The sequence below is a fragment of the Haematobia irritans genome, chromosome 4 (genome assembly GCF_050003625.1).
Source record: "Haematobia irritans isolate KBUSLIRL chromosome 4, ASM5000362v1, whole genome shotgun sequence".
In the NCBI taxonomy this organism is placed as follows: Eukaryota; Metazoa; Arthropoda; class Insecta; order Diptera; family Muscidae; genus Haematobia; species Haematobia irritans.
In genome coordinates this window covers 90,003,478-90,020,928 of record NC_134400.1, presented here as the reverse complement: position 1 = coordinate 90,020,928, position 17,451 = coordinate 90,003,478, and the positions used below count along the sequence as shown (strand labels likewise).

Genomic DNA, 17,451 nt, shown 5'->3' with positions numbered 1-17,451 from the left:
AGACTGGCTACGACAGTGTCTGCATTGCTCAATGAAGGAAGCAGAAACAAGTTTAGTTCGTTTTTAGCAATTATACATGCTCGATTTATATCGTTACCGGTATTATGCAAAAGTTTGAAACCCGGAGTGCTTAATTCACAGATCTTGTTCTTATATATGTATGGTTCTTGAATAAGAACTATATCTATGTCTCCTTTCATCAGGAGAACTTTTAAGGCAGCACAAGCGGCCTTACAATGGTGAAGATTTATCTGGAGGAACCGTAGAACCATCCAAATTTTCAACCACCGTCACATCAGCCGCTTCAATTGAGTCATCAAGGGCTTCCTCTTCACAGATCTCGGTGAGGCTTGAGCCTGTAGAAACTTCCCGCATATGATTTTCGCCATAGTCTGCAGGTTTTATGTCTCCTTCGGCTTCGCTAGGAGACTTTTTCACTGCTGACTCTACCGGAGGCTTGTCCGTTTCGGTATCCTTTGGCTGATCGCTTTTGTATACCTTCATATGGATATCATGAAAGCCATAACTTACGCGTCCTTGGGTCTGGGCTAGATGTTGCAGCGACTCTATGTTTAATATAAACACCGCATGTCGTCTTGGTCCATCCACCTCATCCAAACGACCAACCTTCCAATCGGCGGTTGGAAGATCTGGGTTACATTCTTTTAGTCTCTCTAGTATTGACTCAGGATCAGGAGGGTTTGCAGGTATCCATGCATGTGCTCTAGGTTTAGCCGGTATGTCTTTTTTATCGACTAACTCCAAAGCGGCTCCTTCCCAAACTTCACCAATTAGCATCAATGCAGCTTTAAAGCAATCCATAGACCTCTGGTCTGCAAAAGCTATTAACTTATATCGTCCTTGATACCATCCAGCATCTTGCCGTCGAGGACTTGGTCCGGGAAACTTTTTTCGCACCTCTGAGTAGACACCAGACATCGCGTTCTCAATTTCCCCCCATTTTTGCCTTGGAATCATACCGTCCAATGCTCCTTTATTAATAATAGCCATAACAAGTCTGTCTTTTGCAACTGAGGCAAACGATCTTTGATCCCGTTTAGAGGATGGTAGCTCATCCGGTGATCGTTCCCTTTTTCCAGCTTCAAGAATTCCTTGAGCCCATTTTAAGGAATCGCTTTGCTTAGCCGACAACGTGCTTGGGTCGACTGATCCTAATTTCTTTAGGATAAACAAAGCATTTCTTCGTTCCTTGAATCTCTTTCGAGAGGGATTGCCTCCTTTTGATGTCGTCACCTTAGAAAAGGTTCGACTTGCCAAAGTGTCACCGCCAGTCGACCCGTCTACAGGTCGACTAATTGGGCCTGACTCTTGGTCGCTGCCCAAATTTATAACTTCAGTCGTTACCCGTCCACTGGGCCCTGAAGTTAGCAACCCAGTGGATGACTTTGAATTTCGCTGCATGGTGGTTTATTATTTCCACCACACGTGAAATTCGTAATAAGTACTTATTACGATGAAATCCTCCGCTATTAGAAAACACGTCCGTTCAGTTCGACGGTTGAATTACGGTTACTTTTGTTTAATAATTCATTTGAAAGAAAATGAACTTTCTAAATCATTGCTGTAGACTATTCCCCATAAAGTTAAAATAAAATTTACCAAAAAAGTTATAATTTCGTTCTGCTTTTACAGATTTGATTTTAGCGGATAAACTCGAACTTAATACCCACCTTAAAATCAAAACTAAATCCGCAAAAACGGAATAGAATTATATCTTCTTGTTGCAAATTTTATTAAAACTTGATGGGGAATGATCCAATGCAGTTAAATCCTCAAATCAACGAAATCTCGCTATTTTGCCAGTCTGAACACTTGAGATTTGTAAAGAGATTTTAGTTCTAAATACTGACGCTGATACTACGTCAGAATTTTGGTGATATTTCTTTAAATCTAGTCTCTCCAAGTTAATTCACTCTGTTAATTATAAAATCCATAAACATTTATTTTAAATTAAAGAAAAAACTTTAACGTTTGCAAAAATCAATGTCAAGTATAATTAATAATTACTTTATAATATATCATTTGCGTCCTAGTTTAGGATTAACTGTTCGAGTAACAGCTGAAACACCTTCTTCAAATTTCGTTCGGAATAAAACATTGGCATTGTTAAACATGCCGTCTTTGAGAGAAACTATTATGAATTGAGATGCTGTAAAATGAGCCTTCAACATATTACCAATGTTTTGTGTGTGAGACATATCCAAAGCGGCATCGACCTCATCCAAAATGTAGAGGGGAGCAGGTGAAAATTTCAACATAGCTAATACTAACGAAAGAGCTACCAGAGATCGTTGACCCCCGGACAATTCGCCCAGCGATTCTTTCCAAACTCCATTAAAACCTACTTTAATTTCCAAGCCAACGAGTTGATTATTTTGTTTAACGGGATTTAATCGGGCCTGAGCCCCTTGCAATAGGGTGCTGAATATACTGGTGAAATTTTCATCGACAACCTTCCAAGCCTTTTCGACCTTTTCTCGTTTCTTTTCATCCATTTTGCATATAATGTGCTTTATTTTTTCCTTGTCCTGTTCAACAATTTGCTTTCTGCGCATCGTCTCTTGGTATTGTTCCTCTTCACGTTCGAGTAGTACCATTGCTTTCAAATTAATATGGCGTTCCATTTTCTCCTTTTGCTGAATCATGGAATTTAATTTTTCTCCTGCTTGTACAGGGTTTTCTTTCGAATAATCATAACGAGTGTTTTTATTACCGAAGAACTCTTTATCCTCAGCTATCCAAGGGTATTTGCTTTCGAGATTTTCTAGCTTTTTTCCAGACTCTTTACTTTCAGATCGGACTTTATTGACTTCGTTCTCGCGTTTTCTGATTTCCAGTGTGAGTTCTTGATTGTGCTTCTCCAATTTGTCCCTTTTGACAAACATGTTTTTCAACTCTTTATTTTGTGAATTAATCTTCTCCTTTTGATCTTTAATACGCTTTCGCAATTCGGCCACTGCTCCGGCTGCTTCTTTGCTCTTTGATCGCATTTCTTCCAATCCTTCCTTAAGGCTTACAATACTGGATTCTATAGTGGTACGTTGCTCTTTTGCTGTGGCAATATCTTTTTGCAATGCCTCAATTTCCATCTGTAAAGTCTCATAGCCTTGTTCATGTTTCTTCCAATTATTACTTGACTTTTCGGCTTGTATCTTTGCTTTTTTCATTCCCTCTGTTGCAGCCTTTAATTCCCGTTCACGGAAACCTTTTGCATCGGCCAGCTTGGCTTCAATGTCTTTGGCTTTTGCCTGGGCAGTTTTTTGTGTTTCTCGCGCTTTTAACAGGTCTTCTTCCAAAGATTTTATACGCTCCTTTAGAGACAAAATTTCTTCCTGTTGTTGTTGGAATGTTGTCTGCCCCAAACGCTGCTGACAGGCTTTTAATTCATGCTGTCTAAGTTCCAAAGTTTCCTTGAGTTTGTTATAGCCTCTGGCTTTATTTTCAACATTTGCCAGTTCTCTGTCAATTTGCGCCATTTCTTGCTTGCGATCCCTAATATCTCTTTCCAATCGTTTTATCTCCGCCAATTCTTGAAGAATGTTGCCACCTTTTGGTTTGGAACCACCAGAGAGAGTACCTTCGGGATCAACAACATCACCTTCAAGTGTTACCGAACGACAACGAACATCACGATGGTAAGTCACCTAATAAAAAATGGATGTATTGAACAATATCAAAACCAAACATCGATCTTTCGTCCTTACCTGCTTGGCAATGTTTAAATCACTACATATCAATGTGTGACCGAAAACAAACTTCATCACAGGTTCAAAATAGGGATCATATCGTATAAGTTGCAATGCTGAGTGAACATTCTCTTTACCGCCTATGCGTTGGGCAGCATCGATCACATGTTGACTTATGGGATGTGATGATATTTTATTGATGGGTATAATGGTAACACGTTGTTGTAATTGACCCTTTTGTAAAATTTTCTTACTCGTTATATCATCATCGGTAACATGGCTATATAACTACACAGAGAACGGCACAAAAACAATAAAGCCAAGGTGAAATATGAACGTATATATACGATAGAACACTTATTACTTACACTTCCCGAAGCTGTCATCATTAATGCCAAACAATTTTTCTCGTCCAAAACATCAAATAGTTTTCCTACCATACCACGAACTTTACTGCGATCAAAATTCGGCTCCGGATCACGGTATCGCAGTTCAAATCGACATGCATTACTTCTATCCAATTGTTGCTGTAATTGCCTAATTTCGTGATGTAAAGCATTTTTTCTTTCCTGTAAACGTTCAAACACTCCTTCCTCATAGTCTATAGACTGTAATTTATTGTTTAAACCTTGGATTTCCACTGTTAGATTATCGAGGAGATTTTTGTCTTTGTTATAGGCCGCATCATTGGACTGGGTTTCGCTTTCCTTTTGCTTCAAAACTGTGCGACAATGTCGCAACTCCATATCAGATGTTTTAATTGTTGTTTGTGCTTCACTCGCAGACTTTTTAGCATCTAGAGAAGAAATAGAAATTAACTTTAGTCATTTTTTATATATTATAATAATGGTTGCATAATTAGATTAAAGTTTTGCAGCGAAAACCAAATGTATTGCGAGACTTAAGTTTCCCTGGACACATTTCTTTTTACCGGTAAACACGATTTGAGGTAAAAAATACAATATTGTTCAAAATCTAGTCATGTTTTAAAATCAATAAAAATATTGAACTTACTCATCAACTGGTCCTGGAGGGATGATGCTTGGCCATCTTCGTTCGTCGACAAACCCTGGGATACAGCTTCAAACTTCTTTTGGGCTTCTTCATATGCCAGTGTATCTCGTTCATCTGCCTCCTTTAGACTTTGGAACAGATCTCTAACTTTCGCCATTTCAGCTTCCTTGGCTTTAAGACTCTTTTCATCATCTGCCATACTTTTCAAAAGGGCTTTCAATTTCTTTTCCTCCTGGTCAACAGCACCTTGGCCCGCCTTCAGATTACCTGCAGATTTGCTTTCATCCTGTAGCTGAATTTCAAGTTCGGCTTCAATTTTCTTCAATTCCCCTCCACTTTCGGTATCGATTTTTTGCTGTAGCTCTTTTGTACTTTCACTTATACGCTCGCGTTCAGCATCGTTGTCGACGATGTTTTGTTTCGCCGTCTCAATGCGTTCGTTAAGCTTCTCGATGTTAGCCTCTATTGACTTAAGAGCTTCACTATATTTCAACCAACGATATGAAATGTGAATTCTTGTGAGATATTCGATTTCGCGACAAATTTTCTGAAAATCCATATATGCAGCTCGTTCTCTTCTTAATTTATCGAGCTTTGGCTCCACTTCTTCGTGCAGTAGTGTATTTGTCTCCCGGACCTTAGCGTCCTTCTTTTCAATTAGTTTTGTTGTTGCTTCTCGCTTGGTTTCGTACATGCTAGTTCCAGCTGCCTCTTCTATCATAGATAAAATCTGAAAAGTGCCATAAAATTGTATACTATGAAACGATACTACAGGACCCATCAATACTGTCCTACCTCATGTGGCTTCATATTCAATACTTTTGTAATGCGTCCCTGCATAATCAAAAAACTGGGATTGTTAACGTTTAACTGCACCGAACAGAAGAAATCTGAAATTTTTTTATTCTGCACCAATTTGCCATTGATAAGGTACTTGTTTTTGCCTCCAACCACAATTTGGCGGGTCACGGAAATTTCACGGCATTTTTCATAGCCCAGTGGGCATTGATTGGGATTGGTATTGTCGAAAATCAATGTAACTGTTGCTTTTGTTATACCAGCCTGGCCGCTTTTGTACACCAAATCCTGAAGCGATGCTGCTCTCACCTGGCCCAAATTCATGATGCCCAAAACGAAACAAATGCTATCGAGGATATTTGATTTGCCTGTACCGTTGAGGCCGGTGATGGCGGTAAATTCTGGGTCAAATCCATGGATTTCTGTGCGGCGGCCGTAAGATTTGAAGCCATCTATGATGACCGACTTAATATACATATTTCGGTTTTGTTATAAAGTGCAAATGCACTCTGTTTAACAATAAACAGAAAATCGGAGCGCTAAAAACAAATCACCAAATGCCCGTTGCTAAAATATAAATTGGACGCGTCTGCCATTTTGCCATATGGGTTGAAAACTAGTTTGCAGTTGCCACTATGATCCGAATTACTGAGGTTCAGTGTTGCAAGTCTCAAATGTTACTATTTGAACACAACATGGGCTGCTGTCGCTAAGCGAATTTATGCGCGGATGATATTATACCCTGATTTGGACGACTTTTTGGAGATTACATAAAAAACAACAACGATGACATATCACATAACGATTCCAAAATCTTCAATCCAGACACAGCAGAAAATTATTTCAATGTGATTTTAAACTAATTATTTAGCAAAACATTTAATGCGCTTCACAGACTATCAGTTATTCCGGACGGAATGTTGGTGTTTGTAAAGAATCTTAAAGGCACCTTATACGGTCGGATAAACCCTGCGACACAACACGTTGCGGCGACAAATCCGATAGTATAAGGTCGTGTTTGGCTGTCGCGGCTGTCAAAACAACTTTGATTTTTTCTGGTTGGGTGGTACAAATCATTGAGTGTAAGGGGATGTTCGACAAACATTATCAAAGACAAATTTTTTTTACATTAAAAACAGGCATTTCTGCAATGAAATTAATGATGGATCGCCAATTCTGGTTGAAAATTAAAGAAATATATAATTCTAAACCAGTATTGTGGCAAAAACGTGGAAAAATGCCACTTCCAATCAATGGAAAACCAGGCGAAAAGTATTTTGAAATTCATCAAGTAATTTGTAATATATTAAATGTGGATTACTTCAGGAATCATTGTTTTAACACATATACCAGGATTTTTTTATTATTTTCTTACATTTTTTCAGTAAAAAATGGTTTCACCCATAAATCTTCGTACAATTTCATTGTTTGTTTATGCTTCTTCTTATTTTTTCATGTTGTCATCACATTTGTTCGTGCAGTGTAAGGGCAAAACTTGAACGAACACACAACAAATAGACGAACTTCTGTCGGAGTGTTTATCCGACCGTCTAAGGTCCGCTTTACAGTGTGTCGAATCGATACGACTTGTCGGCGATGACTAAATAATCGGTAAATGTGTTATCGATCCCATAAACATTCAGCAGTATCGATTATGCCTTCGGACTTAACTTATAATGTGTCCAATATATGGGATATGTTCGACACGAGCATTGTCGTCCGGAAAAACTTATAGTCTGGAGAACGCATTACAGTATTTAACAAGAATGTCTTTGTGTTCATTTATATAATTTTAAGTATTTTTAACTTTAGAAGTTATTTTAATTTATGAATTTGCTGATATTTTTTATTTATATATTCTTTATTTTAATTCTTATTTCTTCTCTAATATTGTTATTTATATATTGTTTATATATTAAAATTAGTATTAGTGGCAAGGCGCTATAATTGCACCAGTAATGCGCTTTACAGACTATCAGTTATTCCGGACGGAATGTCGGTGTTTGTAAAGAATCTTACAGTGTGTCGGGTCGATACGACTTGTCGGCGATGACTAAATAATCGGTAAATGTGTTATCGATCCCATAAACATGCAGCAGTATCGATTATGCCTTCGGACTTAACTTATAATGCGCACAATATATGGGATATGTTCGACACGAGCACTGTCGTCCGGAATAACTGATAGTCTGTAAAGCGCATAAGGATTGCATTGCCATAAAATATAAAATAAATTAAAAAATAATAATAAAGAAGCAAAATTATTTAAAAATTATTTAATTATAATATCTTATTGTGTGTGAAACTTCGAACAAATAAGAATTGAAATTGATGGAGTGTACGTCACTTACGGGTATTACACTATGGAAAAAATACCGACCGCTGAAAAATATTTTGTTAGCTGGTGGATTATCCTCCAGTTTAATATTAATTATTCTATATATTTTGTGTAAGTAATGTATTTCCAACTGTCAAGTTTTCGTCTCGAACAGGTCCTATGGACCAGTGCATTTTTCTTACTGATTTAGTTTTCACTTTAGCGATTTTAGAGGCTAAACTCGAACTTAATACCCACCTTTAGGCACCAATGTTTTTCTACATTATCTGTCACTACATATGTAAATATTTTGTTTCCTTTGTTATTTTTAACTTCGTAACACCTTTTTTATGTTTGTTTTGCATTCTAATATTTGCCACAGAAAAAATATTGTTGTTTTTGAACATTATCTGTTCGACATTATTGAAATCGGTTCAGAGTTAGATATAGCTCCCTATATATCTTTCGCCCGATATACACCCATATTACCACAGACGCCAAAGTTTTGCTCCGATCTACGTGAAATTTTGCACAGGGAGTAGAATTAATATTCTTACTATATATATATACTATATATATATATATATATATATATATATATATATATATATATATATATATATATATATATATATATATATATATATATATATATATATATATATATATATATATATATATATATATATATATATATATATATATATATATATATATATATATATATATATATATATATATATATATATATATATATATATATATATATATATATATATATATATATATATATATATATATATATATATATATATATATATATATATATATATATATATATATATATATATATATATATATATATATATATATATATATATATCTTTCGTCTGATTTATTCATATATGGCCACAGAGGGTTAGGTTTTACTCCGATTTACGTGAAATTTTGCACAGGGTGTAGACTTAACATTCTTACAATACATGCCAAATTTGTTCAGATTTAGATATATCCCCCATATATATATTTAGTTCGATTTATGAGAATCATATGTATTATTTACATGAGAATCATGAACTATCTGAATTAGACAGGTAGCAAGTTTTGGTTAGTAAAAACGGATTTAAATTGGATACAAATCCTCAATGGAGCGAAACCATGAAATTTTTCGTAAATCTGATTTTAACGGCTCTAAACCAATTACAAACCAGTAAGGAAAGTCTAAAGTCGGGCGGGGCCGACTATATTATACACTGCACCACTTTGTAGATCTAAATTTTCGATACCATATCACATCCGTCAAATGTGTTGGGGGCTATATATAAAGGTTTGTCCCAAATACATACATTTAAATATCACTCGATCTGGAAGAATTTGATAGACTTCTACAAAATCTATAGACTCAAAATTTAAGTCGGCTAATGCACTAGGGTGGAACACAATGTTAGTAAAAAAATATGGGAAACATTTAAATCTGAAGCAATTTTAAGGAAACTTTGCAAAAATTTATTTATGATTTATCGCTCGATATATATGTATTAGAAGTTTAGGAAACTTAGAGTCATTTTTACAACTTTGCGACTAAGCAGTGGCGATTTTACAAGGAAATTGTTGGTATTTTGACCATTTTTGTCGAAATCAGAAAAACATATATATGGGAGCTATATCTAAATCTGAACCGATTTCAACCAAATTTGGCACGCATAGCAACAATGCTAATTCTACTCTCTGTGCAAAATTTCAACTAAATCGGAGTTAAAAATTGGCCTCTGTGGTCATATGAGTGTAAATCGGGCGAAAGCTATATATGGGAGATATATCTAAATCTGAACCGATTTCAACCAAATTTGGCACGCATAGCTACAATGCTAATTCTACTCCCTGTGCAAAATTTCAACTAAATCGGAGCAAAAAATTGGCCTCTGTGGTCATAAGAGTGTAAATCGGGCGAAAGCTATATATGGGAGATATATCCAAATCTGAACCGATTTCAACCAAATTTGGCACACATAGCTACAATGCTAATTCTACTCCCTGTGCAAAATTGCAACTAAATCGGAGTAAAAAATTGGTCTCTGTGGGCAAATGAGTGTAAATCGGGCGAAAGCTATATATGGGAGCTATATCTAAATCTGAAACGATTTGGCTGATATTTTGCAAGTTTTTCGAGACTCATAAAATATACACGCCAATTATGACCAGATCGGTGAAAAATATATATGGCAGCTATATCTAAATCTGAACCGATTTTTTCCAAAATCAATAGGGATCGTCTTTGATCCGAAACAGGACCCTATACCAAATTTTAGGACAATCGGACTAAAGTTGCGAGCTGTACTTTGCACACAAAAATACATCAACAGACAGACGGACAGACAGACAGACGGACATCGCTAAATCGACTCAGAATTTAATTCTAAGACGATCGGTATACTAAACGATGGGTCTCAGACTTTTCCTTCTTGGCGTTACATACAAATGCACAAACTTATTATACCCTGTACCACAGTAGTGGCGAAGGGTATAAAAACAAATTGAGCATTGTAGACACATTATCGGTGAACCTATATAATTGTTGGCTATTTCTTTTATGCCTGATGAAGGTGGCAGAGGATATTCAAAAGTAAAAACCGCTTGTTATATATGCTACCATGATGAGGAAAATAGGAAGCGTCCTACAAGGCAAATATATGGGCAATATAAAAAACCAGTCTGTGTGGAGTAACTATTGGCAGATTTTGAAGAAAAATACAAAAATGTATTGAAAAACTGCTATATTGTAAAAAATATTGTTAAATATGTACATATTATGAAAGAGCACGAAGAATTAGCCACTTAGTCCAAATTTCATAAAAATCGGATTAATATTGTTGAATTGGCAAGAGTGTCAAAAATGAAATATATATGTTTATAGTGCCAAAGCTATGGTTAAATTATTTAAAAGAGGTAATCGCTAAACAACTGATTTGCAATGCGAAAACCGAATATAGTACATGCCTATGAAAGAAATCGCAGTTATTGATATTTAAATATTCGTTTTGTACAATAATGCATTATCGAATAAGGTGGGTATTAAGTTCACGTTAAGCCGCTAAAATCAAAAATAAATCAGTAGAAAAAGTATAAACTTATACTTCTTACATGTAATTTTTATTATAACTTAATCGGGTATAGCCTAAAGCAACATTCATAAAGTTTATATTCTTTAAAATGAATTGTCAAAGAGAAATAATTGTGAAATGGCGATTTTGGCGGCTAAACTTGATCTAAATATCCCCTTTATTTAAAAAATCAATCTAACTACAATTGGCTCGAATCCAAATTAGCTGTTATTTCATAAATTTAATATATAAGTGCTGAATTAAAAAGGCTCCTATTCTACTTAACCCTTTAACGAGGAAGAATTAACCGCACGATAAAAGTAAGTTTTTCTTGCAAATTCATATTCCAAATACACCTATTTACTAAGTGTCGTCAAAATATTAAAAAAATATTTTCTTCTACGAGAAATTTCATGGAGCATTCGTCTTCAAAGGTAAATAGATAGTCAGAAAATTTGTTTAAATACTTTATATAATTCACTACAAAATGCATCATGAGCTTTGTTAGCATTTGTAAAATACAACCGGCACAAAAAATACGCGACTTAGCAAGTACTCATGACCATGCGAGCTTGGTTTTGAGCACTTTGTGTAAGCTTGCTCTCAAACCAAAATTTATTGTTAAAAAAGTTGATTTATTTTTTTCTTATTCGATCTTTTTCAGTTTAAATAAAATTCTTTATTTTGCCAAGCTTGAAGTGTATTTGTTTTGAAAATAATAAAAACAAATAGATCTCAAGCTTGGCAAAATAAAGAATTTTATTTTGTTAAAAAAGTTTTTATTTTTCTTATAAGCAAGAAGAGTTTAAGTTTTTTTTTTGGGTAATAATAGTAATCAGGGTCGATACATTCCCCACATTGTGTTGGTTGATCATTTTTCTTACCCTAGACGATGAATAGAACACATATGTCCCATTAGTGTCAGTACCTTTTTAGAAAAACTATGTAGCCGAATTAGTCCATTTAAACCGTTATCGATAGAGGATGAGTTGATACACATTATACAGCCACCTCAGACAACCAATACTTAAAATATAAAGACAAATATTTAATGAAAACACACAAAGTACGCACAAATACCCCAATTTAAATTTACAAGTTCAAAGCCACACGATAAATGTAGATTTTACAACGGAAATACGAAATGGGATATATATGTGCCATTCGCCCTCAAAGGATTATTTTTTATTAAATATTCTCTCTTTATTTTAAAGAGAGAATAACTATTGACGGTCATTTTCTTGTAGCTCCGTTAAGCTTTAACTATCAGTTAACATATTCTCTCGGTTAACTTCAGTTCCTAATTGACCATATATATCCCCATGTATTATTCGATCCTCATCAAGTTAGCCATAAGGTATTTCTTACAACCATCATTTTAATATGTAATACCCTTACCAATATTAACTTTATTTTTATAGTTTAAAATTTGATATATATCCAACATATATATATATTTAGAACATTAAGAAGTTTTGAATAATTTACGCATCACTAGTCCGGACCATTGAACAACTTTTTAAGGGCTTATCTTACTGAGTATGTAGCACGACATTTCGAGACATGTATTCTTTTAACACACACTTGGTAGTTAGCAATAAGATGATGGTGAACATTTTTGTTTTTAATTATTTATTGAGTAAAAAATTAATATACATATGTATAGTATAAAGTTACATTATGTATTCCTGTGTATTCATATCTATACAAAAATGTGTAATTTTGAATTAAATTTATATTAACTACTACTTAGTTTTAATGAACGGAATAGAAATTATTTTAAGCGGAAAACGGCAGAGAATAGATATGAAATTAACTTTATTAGCAAATAAAACTTCATGAACACCCAAGTTTAAGAAAAAAATCTCTTTTCAAAAACATAAAAGCAGGAATGTCATTAACAGGAAAAGGAGAGTACACAACGCATTAAATTAGCTGCTTACATATTACGAAATTTGTGTTTATTCATGTAGTGGTATTTGTTTTTAAAGATAATCGTAATGGAGTGTTCGGCTTCGGCGCATTCAAAACAATATATTAATTCACTCCATTTGTTTATTCAACAATGCTATTAGTTCCGTTTCTTTTCAGAGTTACCAATTATTGGTAAACCATTTATTTATATTGGTTAGCTAGCGTATATATTAAATTGTACGATTTATAAAATTCTCATTATCATTCTCTGAATTAAACCAAAGTGAAATAGTTTCCTACGATTGTACTTCGATTTACGCAGCACGAATTGATTGGATAATTTGGAAAATTGCCGAACCGCATACAACAAAAATGAAAAGAGCCAAAAGCCAAGGTCCAACGGGATACTGATTGTCTTTTGTTTTCTGAAAGAGAAAGTAAAGAGAAAAGTTTTAATATTACTTCGAAATAAGTTTATTATTATTATTTTATTTATTCATTCGCACACTACAAGATATACAAAGATCGTTTAAATTACAGTATGTAATTAATGTTGGTAAGATAGTAAATGTAATCTCCGACTTAATTTATAAATTATAATTGATTAATAATTAACATAGATAATTTTCAAAATTTTTAAAACAACCAACAAAATTCTAACAATAACGAAGGAAATTTTAATAACCAGTAAATTAGCAATAAATAATGAAATGAATTGTGTATATATATTAGCATTAAGCAGAAAATTTTTCATATTGTGGCTAATGTAAATATATAATTCAAACATTTACATTGTGTATTTTTTTTATAATATTGTATGTCCTGAGTAAACTTCATATTTTGGGAGGAAACACTAAGTTAACTTAATTAATATAGCATTAGCATTACTCATTAGTAAATCGTTTATCAATTTGGATAATTGCAATCGAATTTTGTACTACCATGTCAACTTATCGTGAAAAGTTGATTTTAGCCATCACAAGAAGAATTTAATTCAAATTTCCAAACGCATTTAAAGTCCCTTAAAATTTAAAAATATCGGATTTTGATTTCCTCGAGCATCCTCTAAAATTAGATTAAAACAAATTCGGAAAGCTTAAAAAATGGTCTTGCCTTAAACAAGTGGATCGTTCGATGTATTTGTATAAACTTTTTATAACAATCACCATGGTGATAAAAAGGACAAGTGGGTATTGGAGTATATTCTAAAGATCTGGAACTTCGAATAGCGAAAAGATTACCTAATCACTGTAGTGTTTTTCAGGCTGAAATATTAGCAATAAGAGAGGTGGCGAATTGGCTGAGAAGTAAAGTTCAAAAAAAAATTTAATATATACTCAGACAGTGAACCTGCAATAAAATCCTTGGACACTGTGTTCCTTAATTCGAAAACGGTCATCGACTGCCGCAAAACTCTCTATGAGATGGCTGAGCAGCACAATAATCACCTAATATGGGTGACTGGCCATAGCAACATACCGTTAGTGTTCCGTTAACTAACCAAATTTTAAACTGTATTATGGACGAATCTTTCATATTGCATATATATTCTAACCTAACTGGAGAGAAGATATTTGCAATTTACTTTCTGTTAACTGGCTGTTAAAGCCTAACGGAGCTATTCATATAGCCGTAAGTCACTTAAAGTAATTGAAAGAAGTTACGTTTTTAACGAAACAATTGATTTTTGCAATGAACATCAATTAAATTATTAATTGGTTCAATTAAAAATTAATTGAAAATTGCTATTGAAATCAATTAATTTTTTTATCAAGTACTTTTATAATTTCCAATTAAAACTGTGATTGATACAATCATTTTCGTAATTGAGGACATTTCAATTAAAAAATTAATTGGATGAATTAATTTCGCGATTGAATCAGAATTTTTTTGTGTGCTCGAAATCTAAGGTATTTTAGGTCCATAAAGTAATGTGCCAAATTTACTATACATCGGTCCATGTTGGGAATAGTGGCCCTTTAGATCCATTTTCCTATTTGAGGGCATGGAAGCGCAAATTTTATCCGATTTGCTTCAAATTTAAAATCTAGAGGTAGTTTAAGGTCGTGAAGATCTATTCCAAGTTTGGTGTATAGCGGGTGGTGTTTCAAAATATTCCGCATATAGACCAATCTCCCGATTTGGCTTCTAGAGAGCATGGGAACCTAAATTTTTATCCGATTTGCTTGAAATTCAAAATCTAGTTATAGTATGTCAGGAACTTTGCTAAATTTAGTATATATCGAGCGATATTTTTATTCTTTAGACCATGAAAACTGAAATCTTTAAACGATTTGTCGAAATTTAAAATCTTAGAAATAGAAATTTAAAACCTTAGAGTTTATACAGATCGGATTTTTGATATGACTCCCGAATTATCACCATTTTTTCGTTGAAAAAAATGGTCATATTATATATATACAATATATAACATTACGAGATGTTTTCAGAGGAAATTATTGTATGCGTTCAATTGTCGTTAAGTACAAGTTGAGTCCGCACTGGATTTGATGCAGCTAACAATCGGCTTTGTCATAACTGTTTGTGGAATCCTCTTATCATAACTACCAGTTATCTGGAAAGTTTTACCAGTACAGTCGCATTTTTAAATCTTTTGTTGATGTTAAGCATCCTTATTTCGGATATACGACAGGAATCAAATCCAAAGCGTTAATCATACAAAACAAATTGTTTTCCATGTCTCACGACCTATACGTGAAAACTTTAGAATCTGTATTTATCTACCTAAACTGTTTGTATGTTTTTTATTTTAAACTTCTAGACTACGTTCGAAGCTAATTTTCGGGCCTTTCTTTCGAACCCAATTGAATGAAATAACATAAAATATAAAACATGGCTATTGTATGCATTATTAAGCCCTGAGAGACTCAAAACAACATTAATGCATTGAACGACGCAAAATCGATTTGACGCGAAGCTAAGATGTTCGCGTGGCACTTTCCCTCAATAACTTTAGAAGTAACAAATTTGTAATACAATGAATTACGGTAGTTAATTCCAATGTTTAGCATAACACATAATAGAGTGTTAATTATTATTGTGTGTATCTTACCGATGATTTTGGTACATTTCCTCGCATGGTAATATATTTGCTGGCTTTTTCATTGGCGACTCTCATTCTCTGTGGTGGTGCCATTTTTTTTCACTGTTGTATTGTTTTTTTTCAGACTGCAAAATCTGGAATATGGACAATCGTATATTAGTCCTTAATTTTGAGAATATAAGAAATAGAAAGCAGTCTATTTCTTTTTAAAGCAAATGCAAATCGATTATATCGAATAATGCTGCTTCCAGAAGATAAAGAATGTTCAATATACCTCTTCTCCGTTCGTAAATAAAATGACACGTACAAAGATCCGACTGAAGATCCGAAGCCAAAACGCCGTGACACAACGGCGGCCTATACTTTTACACGAACTTGCTATTGTTGCCAAGTATCCGTACTTATTGCTAAATGCGCTGTCCAGACTATAAGTTTATCCGGACGACAGTGCTCGTCTCGAACAAATCATGCAAGTTTTTTTATTTATTAATTATTTACAATAATTTATTATATTTATCATATATGTATTAACATTTTATTACATTTCATTTATATATATTTACATTTATTTATTCACTTTATTTATTAATCTAATTTATTTTTTTATTTACAGTGTCTATCCGGAATTATCCCTTGTGGCTCCGAGCCATAAATTTATTGGAAAAGGAGCCCGCTGTATCGGATAAGACATCTATGAAATTTGGTATTAAGTTTCAGGTGGCTAAGGCGTACCGGAGAGTGGAGGAACAGATTGAAGAAGAGTTCACCTTGCCGTCGGGGACAGTGCATTTGTCGAACACGCTTAGCCATCTGCGAAGAAGTGCCCAAAATGCATTTAAAAAGGACGGAATAAATTCGAAAAATCCTTATGTCCTGGCCTTCAAATTGGTAAGTATATTAGTTTATTTTATTTTAATATATATTATTTTTAAATTATTTTTAATTTTTCTTTTTTAGCACTTAACTGACGACCAAGGTGGGCCTTCTTAATCTGAAGCAGCGTTGTAGTCTCGGCCGCCCTCAGCAACATCATCCCTCTATCGCAGTAGTTAATTTTTTATTGAATTGTTTTTTATTTTTTTTTTAATTGTTTTTTATTTAATTGTTCACTGTAGTGTTTTTCAGGCTGAAATATTAGCAATAAGAGAGGTGGCGAATTGGCTGAGAAGTAAAGTTCAAAAAAAAATTTAATATATACTCAGACAGTGAACCTGCAATAAAATCCTTGGACACTGTGTTCCTTAATTCGAAAACGGTCATCGACTGCCGCAAAACTCTCTATGAGATGGCTGAGCAGCACAATAATCACCTAATATGGGTGACTGGCCATAGCAACATACCGTTAGTGTTCCGTTAACTAACCAAATTTTAAACTGTATTATGGACGAAGCTTTCATATTGCATATATATTCTAACCTAACTGGAGAGAAGATATTTGCAATTTACTTTCTGTTAACTGGCTGTTAAAGCCTAAAGGTAAGTACTATGTTCGCTTTTCGCGTTGAAATTTCCGTGGTTACTTTATTAAAACAGCTC

The 17,451-nt window shown here is 33.9% G+C and overlaps 3 protein-coding genes across 3 annotated transcripts; 1 reads left to right on the top strand and 2 right to left on the bottom strand.

Moving 5' to 3' along the window:
- Nucleotides 1-1,942: 1,942 nt before the first annotated feature.
- Nucleotides 1,943-6,115, bottom strand: SMC2 (structural maintenance of chromosomes 2). Its single transcript, XM_075304427.1, has 5 exons — nucleotides 5,517-6,115; nucleotides 4,722-5,451; nucleotides 4,076-4,503; nucleotides 3,726-3,995; nucleotides 1,943-3,665 (listed from the first exon to the last, which is right to left on the bottom strand). Exons 1-5 carry the CDS (start codon nucleotides 5,994-5,996, stop codon nucleotides 2,040-2,042), a joined length of 3,534 nt encoding a protein of 1,177 aa, XP_075160542.1. The 5' UTR covers nucleotides 5,997-6,115; the 3' UTR covers nucleotides 1,943-2,039.
- Nucleotides 6,116-12,738: 6,623 nt separating this feature from the next.
- Nucleotides 12,739-16,281, bottom strand: LOC142233631 (stress-associated endoplasmic reticulum protein 2). The gene is made up of 3 exons (XM_075304627.1): nucleotides 16,190-16,281; nucleotides 15,925-16,049; nucleotides 12,739-13,276 (listed from the first exon to the last, which is right to left on the bottom strand). The coding sequence occupies exons 2-3, from the start codon at nucleotides 16,006-16,008 to the stop codon at nucleotides 13,166-13,168; spliced, it is 195 nt and encodes a 64-aa protein (XP_075160742.1). The 5' UTR covers nucleotides 16,009-16,049; nucleotides 16,190-16,281; the 3' UTR covers nucleotides 12,739-13,165.
- Nucleotides 16,154-17,368, top strand: LOC142235660 (uncharacterized). Its single transcript, XM_075306921.1, has 3 exons — nucleotides 16,154-16,202; nucleotides 16,529-16,803; nucleotides 16,873-17,368. Exons 1-3 carry the CDS (start codon nucleotides 16,154-16,156, stop codon nucleotides 16,903-16,905), a joined length of 357 nt encoding a protein of 118 aa, XP_075163036.1. The 3' UTR covers nucleotides 16,906-17,368.
- Nucleotides 17,369-17,451: the final 83 nt, after the last annotated feature.

Coding starts and splice junctions, on each gene's coding strand:
- LOC142233631 (XM_075304627.1), bottom strand. CDS start 16,008: ATGGCACCACCACAGAGAATGAGAGTCGCCAATGAAAAAGCCAGCAAA. Junction 13,277..15,924: donor GAAATGTACCAAAATCATCG/GTAAGATACACA, acceptor TTTCTCTTTCAG/AAAACAAAAGACAATCAGTA.
- SMC2 (XM_075304427.1), bottom strand. CDS start 5,996: ATGTATATTAAGTCGGTCATCATAGATGGCTTCAAATCTTACGGCCGC. Junction 4,504..4,721: donor CCTCCAGGACCAGTTGATGA/GTAAGTTCAATA, acceptor TTTCTTCTCTAG/ATGCTAAAAAGTCTGCGAGT. Junction 3,666..3,725: donor ATTTAAACATTGCCAAGCAG/GTAAGGACGAAA, acceptor ATTTTTTATTAG/GTGACTTACCATCGTGATGT.
- LOC142235660 (XM_075306921.1), top strand. CDS start 16,154: ATGCTGCTTCCAGAAGATAAAGAATGTTCAATATACCTCTTCTCCGTT. Junction 16,203..16,528: donor AATATACCTCTTCTCCGTTC/GTAAATAAAATG, acceptor TTTTATTTACAG/TGTCTATCCGGAATTATCCC. Junction 16,804..16,872: donor ATGTCCTGGCCTTCAAATTG/GTAAGTATATTA, acceptor TTTCTTTTTTAG/CACTTAACTGACGACCAAGG.